The following is a 13,529-nucleotide window of genomic DNA, read 5'->3' as shown; positions in this document are numbered from 1 at the left end:
CAGCCCCAGCGAAGGCCCTGGAAACTCAACGTGCCTGGCGTGAAGGCATAAATCACTGGCTGCAACATCTGTGGGGAAGACCCCGGGCTGCAGAGCGGCACCAGAGAAAGGCTGAAAAGTTTTGGCAGCGTCCACGTAGCCGCTGGGGTTTCTGTGAGAAAAATCCAGCGTGCAGGTGTCTGTGCAAACTGAGCCTATTCAGATGGCTTTCCATGTTTGTAAAGCACAGAAATTATTGGAACTGATAAACTGATAATTATAATGGAAAATAAGCTCATAATATAAGTTATATAATACATTTCTAATATTTATGAATGCATTATGTATTTTTGAAGCCTGGCAAGCTACCCATGATGTATTCGATATGCCAAACACAGTAACAAGTCTCACAATGGAGACATTACTGGGCCCACTCAAGCAAATCAATGAACAGTGCTACAGTGCTAATTTAAAATATTTTTGATGAAGGCAGACCTTTTCATAGGCAAGACAAAAAACATTTAAGAAATTTCCCCAATATATTAAATAAGAATTCAAATAAAACTCAGTCATTCAATTATTTAATTGCAGTTATAAAAAGAGGCAATATAATTGACAAAATAATTAGGAAAGACCATTTTTAGCAAGTTTCAAAAGATTTAAAATAGGAGGACACTTTACAAAAAGTTGTGTGTGAAATAAAATTCTTAAACTATAAGTAGAAATGTAACATTACAGAGTATCTTATAAAATACAGGACAGAAATACAAAAGGGCTGTGTATGCTCTAAGTCTGATATCTAATAACAATGACCAGATATTTAAGTATAAATTTACAGTTCCTGGGTATGAGAATCATCTTATTATATACATCTTCAAAACCAGTGCGCAATAATTTTCCAATTAACCATGAGTGGTATCATCTTCAACAAAGTCTTTGGCCATCTCTGCTGTGATCACATCAATATGACTGACCTAAAGAATATAAATGTTAAAAGCAAAATTGGTTACATCTTAAAAAAATATAACTCAGTGCTCCCGCCACTTAAAGTAACGTTTAAAATAAGGAGTCTAACATCTGTAATTTTTACATAGCAACTCAAATTGAGTCTAGAAAATAACCGACTCTTCATGATGGCTTGTTCAAGATGAATTTAAAAATATTCTGCATTTTGAGCCCCAGGCAGCCGCTTGCTTCCACAATCCAAAATCAGTGCCATACCCCCAGTCTGGCCTGACTCAACCATCTCAAGATGGACCACACCAAGATATAATCTGCTGAAAATTCGGATATGCGGGTTTTGTGACTGAACTCTCCAGGCTTTTTCAGAGTTGGGATGGGATGCCTCCCCCCATCTCCCTGTACTTCCAGGAGCCTCAGCAGTCACGTCCACACCCCAAAGCTACCACCCAATTGGAAAGCTACTCCAGCCTTACCATTCCGATAAAAATACCAAATGCCCTGAACAAAACACTATGACCTCTTAGCACCTGTATTGCAAACCAAAATGCACAGGAGAGGGAGAGAGAGAGAGAGAGAGAGAGAGAGAGAGAGAAGTAAAGTGTCTCCCATAGACAGAGGCTAGAGGTAGGGGGGTGGGGAACTGGAGGATGGTGGTAGGGAAATGGGACATTGGTGGTGGGAAAAGTACACTGGTGGAGGACTGGGTGCTGGATCATTGTATGACTGAACCCCAATTATGAACAGCTCTGTAATGGCCTATCTCATGGATATTCAATTAAAAAATTTTTTAAAAAATGACAAAAAAGTAATGTGGAATTCATTTCCAATTCAATCAGCTTAGTCAATGGCTAAATAGCCGTACTCCTACATTAAAAAAATGCATGTATTCTGCATTTTATGGGTCAGAGCAATATTACAGCGGGTAGGGCGTTTGCCTTGCATATGACCAACCTGGGTTCGATCCCCGGCATCTCGTATGGTCCCCAATCACTGCCAGGACTAATTCCTGAGTGCAGAGCCAGAAGCCTGAGCATTACCAGTGACCCAAAAAGCAAAATAAATAAACAGTGCACTTTAATTCTTTAAAGATAAAGTATGTATGCCTAAATGTCTAAATGCATTTTTTGCCTGATTCTTATTTTGCTATTTAAAGAATCTTAAGGCTGAATATACCAGAAAAGCTGTGTGGTCCTGCCAATATACACGAATGTAAGTAATTAATAAAAGACTGTGCATGTGGAATTAAAACAAATGAACACATGATTAAACACATGAACGAATGCTTTTAAAAAAGTTACCTTATTTCTGAACTTTACACCATAGAATTTGTCAGCGGATTCTAGCAGCTCAGGCCTAAAGGTTGTTGTAATAAACTGAGCATGTACAGCAAGTTCCATTATCATATCTGTAAAAGGATAATAGGTACATCAATGAAACCCAACCCTCTTTTCAATACAACTGAAAATTTAAAAAGCAATGATCTTTACCTAAGATTCAAAAAGTATGACTTATTTTTCATACACATATCTGTAAAAATAGCCAACTTGATTTCTTAAATTAGATGTCTCTTCACGACCCCATTATCCTAAAAACTACAGAATATAAAGCAGCAGCCACCTCTAATAGAAGTAACATCAGAGCAAGGCAGTTTTTTTCACAGAAAACAAAAACATTCCTCTACTATCCACCTTCTACCTTTTTGAGCCTAATAAAAAAAATTTTTAATTTAAATTAGTGAATTGGGGGAGGGGTTATCAGGTGTCACACAACTTCCCGCCATGCCCAGGAACCCAGTGGCTCCCTGTAGCAATATCTGATTCAGCAAAGCTAACGGAGTCTGACCATTAAAAGCTGGAGGATAGATAGCCACCAAAGCTACATGGCCAGTGGTGCTGGGATAGTGTGGGAACAAACTTGGCCTAGCACATGTACCCCAATCCTTTAAGCTATGTCCCCCATCTCAGATAGCTCTGACAAAGGCCCTTTAAACATTGAGAAAACACAAGTTTAAAATGGAAGACTTTGCACAAAATCTAACTGGAAAATAATTTTCAACTAATACAAAGAATTACATCTATTTCTTACAGAAATAAATGACATTAAACTTAAAGAACCTGCTAAAAGAGAACACACATATCTGTCAAATACCGTATCTAGCCTGATTCCCTGTGTATCTTGGACAGTAAGAATCCCTGTAGCAGGCTAAGAGTGAGCCAGCACTGAGGCACATCCCCAGAGATGCCCCCAGAGTACCTGACACAGCTTTTCGATGCTGAGCATCCAGGGCTTGGTCAATTTCATCAAACAAGTAAAAAGGAGCTGGGTCACATTTCTGAATGGCAAATATCAGAGCAAGAGCGACCAAGGATTTCTGTCCACCAGAAAGTTGTTGCATTTCTCTCATTTCACCTTGTTTCCCTGTAAATGACACCTGAAAAAACACAGGAGTTAGTATCATAAAGGAGTAGAACCACCATCACTGATTATGGTGCATCAACTGCGCAGCAACTCAGAAACATAAAATATTCAACAAATTCTACTGTAATGCTCTGAAAAAAAAACTGGAAGTAAAGGCATTTTACCCTAATTCCAACTCCAGTGAACTGGTCAACTGATGGGACACTGCTCTGGGATCCAGAGCCCCTCTCACTTTCGCCACTTCCTTCTCCTTCATCCTGAGACTGACTGCCCTCCACATCTCCTTTTTTCATCACCAAAGTAGCTTTGCCTCCAGGCACTAGCTTCTGGAACACCTCGCTGAAGTTCTTGGATACCTTTAAAGAAAGAAATGAATGCATGAAACAGGCAAACTGGATGTCATTCCCAACATAAATTTGCTTAAGTGGAATTATACATATTACTCTTAAAAATAAACATTTAAAAGTAATTATAAGTATTAAGAGCAACATATTATATCCTCAGAGGAACTTGTGTGAAACAGTAGTTTTCAAATACCAGTCAGCAGGTAAAAGTAGGTTGAAAACCACGAGTGTGAAATATTCTAGCTTCTGGGGGGCCAGTGACAGTACAATGGGTAGCGCAATACGCCTCCATCCCAAAAGGTACTGCCAGGAATATCTCCTGAGTACAGAGTCAGGAGTAAACCCTGAGCATCACTGGGTGTGGCCCAAAAACAAATTAGAAAAAAAAATTCGAGTTACTGGACTGAAGAGAGGGTGAAAGAATACGGTAATGGTTGTCTTACATACATCTGGTTCGATCCCTGAGCACACCAGGGGCACTCCTGAGCACAGAGCCAGGGAAGCACCTGGCACTGCTGACCCAAACCCACACCATCCCTCCAATTCTACTTATTACATGTTGTAATCCTTATGTTACACTTAATTTCATGTTTTATATCCAGTGGGGTTGGCCATGTTGGCTGCGTGCAAGGCAAACGCCCTACCGCTGTGCTATCGCTCAGCGGGTAGGGTGTTCGCCTTACAAGCGGCCAACATGGCCGACCCGAGTTCGATTCCTCCGCCCCTCTTGGAGAGCCCGGCAAGCTACCGAGAGTATCGATATATGCCAGACACAGTAACAACAAAGTCTCCAATGGAGACGTTACTGGGCCCGCTCGAGCAAATTGACGATCAATGGGAGGGCCTTTACCTTTTACCTATATCCAGTGGGGTAAGAGAAAGCTTTAAATCTTTTATAAACTGATTCACTGCTGAAGCTTTTGCCCACAAACAAAAACAAACCTGTTTGAAAGTTAACTGAATAGCTTCATATTTTCGAAGTTCAAGCACATTCATCAGTTCCATGATTGATTTGTATCCCCTATCCAACTCTTCTTGTCGCTTTATTAATTTTTCTTTCTGCTCAGAGAAATTTACAAACTGATCTAAAGCTTTTTTATTAACGTGGCTGTATTTCTTCAATTCTGTGTTGCACTGTTCAAGTTTTCGAAACAACTATGAAGAGAAGAGAAAAAATAGAAATAAATTCACATGCAGAAAAATGTGCAATGACATTTCAAATTTAAATCCAGCAAATTTACCTGTTTGAGGCTTAATGTCTGGTATTTTTCAAATGCTTCCTGAGGAAGTGACCCAAGTTCTCGAATCTTCTTCATACACTCTTCCTTCTTCTTCAACAGCATGCCTTGTCGGTTGGTCATCTTTTCCAGTTCTTTAGTATCATGATTTATAGCATCCATGTGTTCTTTTTCCATGTTTTTCCAGCGTTCCATACTCTTCTGAAGCTCCTTAATTCCAGCTTCTGTTTTATCAATGGAATTGTCCAAATCTGAAACAAAGAAGTGGGATGTGGTATTTAACCAAAGATTTTATTTTAATGGTCAACTATCAAAATAGTTTCTTTTCAGTGTTTGTTTTAATCTTTCTATGAAAACTAATTTTAAAAAACTCAGAACAAAATTAGGAGTATGTATGCACTAAAATTTAATTAGATGACAGAGAAATTTTTATAAAATGAAAACCCACCTTCTGATCTTGCCATAGTATCTTTAACTCTTTTATTAATAGCTTCAAGTTCGGAAGTTGTAGCAGTGAGAACAGTACCTCCTTCTGTCTCTCTCAGTTCGTTAAGTTCCTAGAACATAAAAGGAGCATTAAACTGTAAAATAAAAATTGTTATTTCCAAAATCTTACAACTGTCAACAATTTTCATGTTATATCTCAAACAATATGTTGGCATTTTTTAAAAATTTTATTAGTGAAACACCATGAGGTACAGTTATAAACTTATAAATTTTTGTGCTTGGGTTCCAGTTATACAATGACCAAGTATCCATTCCTCCATCAGTACCCATTCTCCACCACCACTAATCCCAGTATCCCTCCCCCCCCCCCATCCCACCATCCCACCCTGCCTCTGTGGCAGGGCACTCCCTTTTGTTCTCGCTCTCCTTTTGGGTGTTGTGGTTTGCAAAAGAGGAATTGAGTGGCCATCATGTTCAGTCTATAGTCTACTTTAAGCATGCATCTCCCATCCTGGGTGGATCTTCCCAATACCCTTTATTTGGCGCTCCCTTCTCTATCTGAGCTGCCTTTACCCCTAAAGTGTGCGGCTGACCTCCAAGCCATGGAGTAAACGTCCTGGTATTTTTCTCGGCTATTTTTGGATGTTAGTCTCCTATTTTGTTACTTTATATTCCCGAGATGAATGCAATCTTTCTATGCCTGTCCCTCTTTCTGACTCATTTCGCTTAGCATGATACTTTCCATGTAGTACCACTTGTATATAATTTTAGTTGGCATTCTTAATTTAACAATTTTGACGTTATGATAATACCAAAAATATATTAATTAAAAATACTTCAAAAGTGTATCACTGAAATGATACTGGGTACTAAAAAATGTCCCAGTTCCTACTGCTGAGAAAATACTACTAAATTTACTGAATACCTAAAACAAGCCAGGACAATCATATAGAACAGGCATTAAGCACTACACTTTATTTACCTAAGTGGAAACTGAGGCTTCAGCATATTGACTTAACTCATAAACTAGGGAAAAAGAGGTAGAATTTTAACCCAGGACAGATAACCAAACCATTAAATCTTTCTATTCCCACAGCCAAGATTCTCAATAAAACATAAAAACATATGGAAACTTCCAATAATTACAGTCATCAAAGAACATTCAAATAAGAATTACCTGTTCTACTTGGTCCAATCGTTTTCTCAAATTTTCATTGAGGTAAGTCTCTACTCGAGTAATAATACCTTCTAATTTAATTCTTTCATTCAGCAACTGTCTGTTTTCCTAGAAGAAAAAAAAATTGCTTGCTCACATAAGCAGTCACATTTCAAAAAAATGCTACTAATGTTATTACTTATATTCAAATGAACTTAATAGGAATTTTATAACATAATCAAGCCTTGTATTTTCTTCATTTTTTCCCTCCTCTCTTTAGAATTCCTGGTTTTCAATAAGGCAGGCTGCTGGAAGAATTTTTCTTTTTCTACTATTCACTTTTTGGACTTAGTATTGGTTGTTTACATTTTTGGGAGATATGTTCAAAGGTAAAATGAACATGCTTTGCACGACGCACGCTGGGTTAGATCGGGCACATGGTACCTGGTATCATCAGGAATGACCTCTGAGCTGGGAGAGGCTACTTCCTCTAGGTGAGTTGGGGGCACTTGGAGGCTGAGGACGGCCAATGTATTGTCAGGGGTCAAAGCTGGGGAACCCCACGTGCCAGACATGAGCTCTATATGTGCCAGAGAAGTAGTGCAGGGCTTAGAGTACCTGTTTTGCACATGCATGACCATGAGCCCAGATGCTGCCCCACCCTACCACATCCCACAAATGGTTAGCATGATCCTGACAGCTCAACTGTCTGCAACCCTGGTGCCACCATTTTCAGCCACACAGCAATATCTGCTCAGTGATCACTGCAACAAAAAATATGTGCCAGCACTGTTCCAGGAGGTGACTTCTGGTCAGCACTGAAGTGACCATCCCAGGAAACATTTGTGCAAGCACCACAACCGAAGGAGTACAAACCCTTGGTGTGCACAGCCTGACGTGTATCTCCACAGCTAAAAGCGTGTGAATCAGTCAAGGGAGTGTGCAACCACCAACCAAGACAACATCAGTGATAATAATGAAAAGAAGGGGGAGAATGAAATATTCTTAATTTTTAATTTTTTTTAAAAAGTGAGCTCTACCACTTGAGCCATTTTCATTCCCTCACCACAACTGTTTTAATCTTTTCTCATCATCCTCTTTGCTTTCTTTTATTAGCAGGACAGACACTTTTCACCAGTCATTCACCAACAAAACTGCTTTTGTTTCAATTATACTTGCCTGCTGAAGTTGGCGAATTTCATCATTCAGTGCATCTACTCTCTTCTGATCTTCTAGACTAAGTTGAGAAAGCAAATCTGTTCCTAGTTCTGCTTTCAATGATTCTCTGGTGGACTCCATAGCATGCAAACTTGCCTCCAAACTCTGTAAGCTACGTTGCTACAAAATAGATTGTGCACTTATTAATAAATTAATCACTGTATTACCTTTAACAAAGGAAAGTTAAAAAATACTTGATATTAAAGTGAACTAAGAAATATCAGTTAAAATACTTGTTAAATATGCTAGTTAAAAACTACATAACAAGGAGCTGGAGCAATAGCACAGCGGGTAGGGCGTTTGCCTTGCATGCGGACAACCCAGGTTTGATTCCCAGCATCCCAGACGGCCCCTGAGCACTGCCAGGGGTAATTCCTGAGCGCAGAGCCAGGAGTAACCCCTGTGCATTGCCGGGTATGACCCAAAAAGCAAAAAAAAAAAAAAAAAAAAAAATTAAATAAAAAAAAACCTACATAACAAGAAATTTATTATAAGATGGCAAATGATAGCTGCCAGACCATTAGGGTATAATTACAGCAATGAAAAAATAAAGTTGCTTTACTTTAGTTGTTCTAACAGTTTCTTGATCAAAACTTCAGTTTGAGAGCAGTAAGGTATTATTACAATAGCAAAAGCAGCTTGCTTTGAATACCATCTAAATAGTAAAACACCCTTCATATATTGGGTTTTATCCATAGCATGGTATCGTTTTATCATCCAAAAAGGATACCATCTATACTATCAGACAAAACGATTAAAACCTAGATCAAAATGATTGTGTTCAAATGAAATTGGAAGTTCTGGATGCAGCTTATAAAAGGAGCCTTTGGATAGCCCAGATGTGATATAGACCAGTGTTGACCAAAGTGGCTGATAGTGCACCAACACAGGTGTGTACAAATAGAACCCTGTACAATTGCAGAGTATCTTTTCACTTTTCTTGTTCACTTCAAAGTAAATTCCCAGGGAGGTGTGCAAAGTGATTTTTCACCCCCTAAAATTTTGTGAGAACCTGTGGTACAGACAGACACAGTCAAAAGTACAGCTCTACTTCAATGGGGCACCTCGGGAGAGAGCGGGTTGAGTTTCCCTACCCAGGAGCCAAAAACCTCCAGAACCCAACCGCAGCCATGCTCAAAGCCGCTCTCCACCAGCTCGGACGAGCCTCTCCTACAGGGGAACCTGCAGAAAAACCCAAGTATGCAGGACCTGAGACTGAGATCTCCAATCCCTCACATAACGGGACTGGGCCTCCTTCCCTTAGCTCCCATTTTCCATTAGCTTGGAAGTCACACCCACAAACTGCTCCCAGCACTATATAATCTTATCAACAGCCAAGAACCGGAGACTACGAAATAAAGCTCCCGGAAAAGAGCAACACAGAACATCCTACAGCACGAGGCGCATTTGTGGGCACGCATCCTCTTACACTCTAGCCCACTGATGTACCAAAAGTAGCGCACGTTTGTTAGGTTTTAATATACATGCTTGTAATCGCTTATAAAAGGGCTTAGATGGCTCCAGGGTAAAATACAACAATCTTAACCCACTTTCCACTTGTGGTGGTGGGAAGGTGCATGGTGGTGAAATTGGTGTTTGAACATTATTTGGAAAGAACTATTGTGAATAACTTTTTAAAAATAAAAATTTAAATAAAGAAAAGTAAAGTTCTAAACAAAAAAATGGAATATATGATATCCAGAAAGAATTATAAAGCATGTCTATCCCAATTCTATACAATTAGGGAGCTGGAGAGATAGTACATCAGGTAAGGTGTTGACATGAATTCAGTCCTGGCGCCACAGATGATCCCTCAAGCCCAGCATGTGGCGCCCACAAAATAACCCAACCATATAAAAGACATACTTACGAACCTTGGGCATAAAGGTTTTCTCGGATTGCTGCCTTTTTTCTTTTAGCATCTTCATTTCTGATAATATGCTATCTCGAGATGCTTTAAATTTCCTTTGCTGGGTTTCTATTTGCTGCATTTGGTTCATCAATTGATCGATTTCATTATTAATCCATATACAAGGCTAAGGAAAATGCTCTCCAAGTGCTAAATATAACCTTGTTCTAAATTTTTCAATCCTTAAAAGCTTTAACCACTTTACTTGCCATTTCACTCTCATAATAACATTATTTTGCTAATAACTATATGTCCACCCTTCCCCCCACCCCCAGTTCTTAGGAAACTCTTAAGTTAAAAAAAAAAACACTTTGTATACCTTTCAGCATTTCTTTCATATAGAGTTCTCTGATCAATCCTTCTGAGTTACCTCTATGGTTTTCAATTTTAGAGTTCCTTAGTCATTTTATCCAGTAAATTCATAGGTATTATTTAAGAGAATCTTTTTGCAGTCAGATAGACAGTATATGCTCCTGTGCTAAATAAATTAAATATATGGAACCTCCCCACCCCCGCACTGTGTATTTATGAAACACCTAAGCAAAATATTACATATTCCAAGAAAAAGCTTGGGACACACAAAGCAAAAAAAGATATTTTCAATATTTCTGCGCAGATTTTCATTGAGCTTTGCTTCAAGCTCACCAAGCTCCTCTTCTGCTTTTCTAACATCTTTCTGTAATTCAAGCCTAGATTTCCTTGTGTCATAATAACCTCCAGTTAGAGCACCCCGATGACTAACTTGATCTCCTAAAAAATAAAATGTAAGTAATTCCATGTTAACAAATTTATTCAACAATAAACTGACTTAAAATCAAACTGATCTAAAGGATTTATCTACTCAACGAGAATTTCAAAAAGCAAAGGATCTAAGTCATTGAAGCCAAAGAGATAGCACACTGCAGACTCGGTTGGGTCCCTAGTATTCCATATGGTCCCCAAATTTGCCAGGAATGACCTGAGTGCAAAGCCAGGAGTAAGATATGAGCACTAATGGGTGAAGCCCCAAAACAAAACCAACACTAAACAAAAGAAAATCTAAGCCATTTTGCTTTCTAATATTACAATCTGCACTTAAACATATCTAGAAAGTGAATGTCAGGGGAAAAGGGCTATAAAACTAATGGTGACATGTCAACAAGACACAAGGCCTATTTTGAATTCACCACTTAGTAATACGTGAATATTAAAAAGAAAAAAAAAAAAAAAAGAAACACGAAGTAACCTAACCTCACAGCTTAAGAGCTTGGAGAAGGACCAAAAAAAGGAGCACAACCCGAACAGGAGAAAGGAAATAATAAAACTCAGAGCAGAGATTAACAAGATGGAAACCCAAAAAACAATCCGAAAGATCAATGAAACCAAAAGCTGGTTCTTCGAGAAAATTAACAAGATCGATAAGCCTCTAGCAAAACTCACAAAGAAAGGGAGAGAGAAAACCCTAATAAACCAAATCAGAAATGAAAAGGGGGTCATTACAACAGAAACCACAGAAATTCAGAGGATCCTCAGGGAGTACTTTGAGAAGCTTTATGCCACGGAACATCAAAACCTCGAGGAAATGGATAAATTCCTAGACTCCTACAGACTCCCAAGGCTGAACCAAGAAGACCTGGAATACCTGAACAGACCTATCACCATCAAGGAAATTGAAATGGTAATAAAAAGTCTCCCCAAGCACAAAAGTCCTGGCCCGGATGGATTCACTAGTGAATTCTTCCAAATCTTTAAAGAGGACTTACTCCCGATGCTCTTTAAGCTTTTCCATGAAATTGAAATATCAAAAACACTTCCGAACAGTTTCTACGAAGCAAATATCACACTGATACCAAAAGCAGACAGAGATACCACAAAGAAAGAGAATTACAGGCCGATATCCCTGATGAACACAGATGCAAAGATCCTCAACAAACTACTAGCAAATAGAATCCAACTACTCATCAAAAAGATCATACACCATGACCAAGTAGGATTCATCCCAGGGATGCAAGGATGGTTTAACATTCGGAAATCAATCAACATAATCCACCATATCAACAAAAGAAAAGATAAAAAGCATATGATCATATCAATAGATGCAGAGAAAGCATTTGATAAGATCCAGCACCCCTTTATGATGAAAACCCTAGCCAAAATGGGTATAGAGGGGACCTTCCTCAACATAATTAAAGCCATCTACCACAAGCCTACAGCAAGCATCATCCTCAATGGGGAAAAACTGAGAGCCTTCCCTCTAAGATCAGGGACGAGACAGGGATGCCCACTCTCTCCACTGCTGTTCAATATAGTACTGGAAGTACTTGCAATAGCGATTAGGCAGGAAAAAGATATTAAGGGCATTCAGGTAGGAAAGGAAGAAATCAAGCTCTCACTATTCGCAGATGATATGATACTCTACTTAGAGAACCCAATAACTTCCACCAAAAAACTCCTAGAAACAATAGACTCGTATAGTAAAGTTGCAGGTTATAAAATCAATACCCAAAAGTCCATGGCTTTCCTATACGCAAACAGTGAGAGAGAAGAAAGCAACATGAAAAAAACAATCCCATTCACAATTGTGCCCCAGAAAATCAAGTACCTAGGAATCAGCTTAACTAAGGAAGTAAAGGACCTGTACAAAGAAAACTACAAAACGCTACTTCAGGAAATAAAAGAGGACATGAGGAAATGGAAAGATATCCCCTGCTCATGGGTCGGGAGACTTAACATTGTCAAAATGGTAATACTACCGAAAGCATTGTATAAATTCAATGCAATCCCTATAAGGATACCCATGACATTCTTCAAAGAAATGGAGCAAACACTCTTGAAATTTATATGGAACAATAAGCCCCCACGAATAGCTAAAGCAATTCTTGGGAAAAAGAAAATGGGAGGAATCAACCTCCCGAACTTCAAACTGTACTACAAAGCAGTAATAATTAAAACAGCATGGTACTGGAACAAAGGCAGAACTGCAGACCAATGGAACAGGGTTGAATACACTGACACCTCTCCTCAATCATATGCTCATCTAATCTTCGATAAAGGTGCAAGTAATGTGAAGTGGAGTAAGGAAAGCCTCTTTAACAAATTGTGTTGGCATCACTGGACGGCTACATGCAAAAAAATAGGCTCAGAACTCTGCCTAACACCATGTACAAAAGTAAGATCAAAATGGATTAAAGACCTCAACATCAGACCCGAAACCATAAGGTACATTGAAGATAAAGTTGGCAAAACCCTCCATGACATTGAAGCTAATGGTATCTTCAAAGATGCCACACCACTGGCCGAGCAAGTGAAAACAGAGATAGATAAATGGGACTATCTTAAACTAAGAAGCTTCTGCACCTCCAAAGAAACAGTGACCAAAGTACAAAGACAGTCTACAGAATGGGAAAGGATATTCACCGAATACACATCTGACAAGGGGTTGATATCCAGGATATACAAAATACTGGTTAAACTCCACAAGAAGAAAACATCCAACCCCATCCAAAAATGGGGCAATGAAATGAACAGAAACTTTCTCAAAGAAGAAATCCGAATGGCAAAAAAGCACATGAGAAAATGCTCTACATCATTAATCATCAGGGAGATGCAGATCAAAACCACAATGAGATACCATCTCACACCTCAGAGACTGGCCCACATTCAAAAGAACAAAAGCAACCGATGCTGGCGTGGATGTGGCGAGAAAGGGACACTCCTTCACTGTTGGTGGGAATGTCCACTGGTTCAGCCCTTCTGGAAAACAGTATGGACGATTCTCAAAAAAATTAGAAATTGAGCTCCCATTTGACCCAGCAATACCACTCCTGGGAATATATCCCAGAGAGGCAAAAATGTGTAGTCGAAGTGACATCTGCACT

General features: G+C 39.0%; 1 protein-coding gene across 1 annotated transcript in view; it reads right to left on the bottom strand.

Moving 5' to 3' along the window:
* Positions 1-546: 546 nt before the first annotated feature.
* SMC3 (structural maintenance of chromosomes 3) overlaps positions 547-13,529 on the bottom strand; it is a 39,053-nt gene continuing 26,070 nt past the window's right edge. The window contains exons 19-29 of the mRNA XM_056120643.1: positions 10,270-10,422; positions 9,638-9,789; positions 7,725-7,883; positions 6,567-6,674; positions 5,391-5,499; positions 4,946-5,193; positions 4,647-4,859; positions 3,525-3,716; positions 3,196-3,373; positions 2,241-2,347; positions 547-953 (exon numbers count right to left, since the gene is read on the bottom strand). Of these exons, the coding sequence (XP_055976618.1) occupies positions 882-953; positions 2,241-2,347; positions 3,196-3,373; positions 3,525-3,716; positions 4,647-4,859; positions 4,946-5,193; positions 5,391-5,499; positions 6,567-6,674; positions 7,725-7,883; positions 9,638-9,789; positions 10,270-10,422 (1,691 nt within the window). The 3' untranslated portion in view covers positions 547-881. The remainder of the gene's footprint in view (positions 954-2,240; positions 2,348-3,195; positions 3,374-3,524; positions 3,717-4,646; positions 4,860-4,945; positions 5,194-5,390; positions 5,500-6,566; positions 6,675-7,724; positions 7,884-9,637; positions 9,790-10,269; positions 10,423-13,529) is intronic.

This window comes from Sorex fumeus, unplaced genomic scaffold (genome assembly GCF_029834395.1).
Source record: "Sorex fumeus unplaced genomic scaffold, SorFum_2.1 ptg000043l, whole genome shotgun sequence".
Taxonomy (NCBI): Eukaryota; Metazoa; Chordata; class Mammalia; order Eulipotyphla; family Soricidae; genus Sorex; species Sorex fumeus.
Note: the sequence above shows the minus strand (reverse complement) of the source record. Positions and strands in the feature narration are given on the sequence as shown.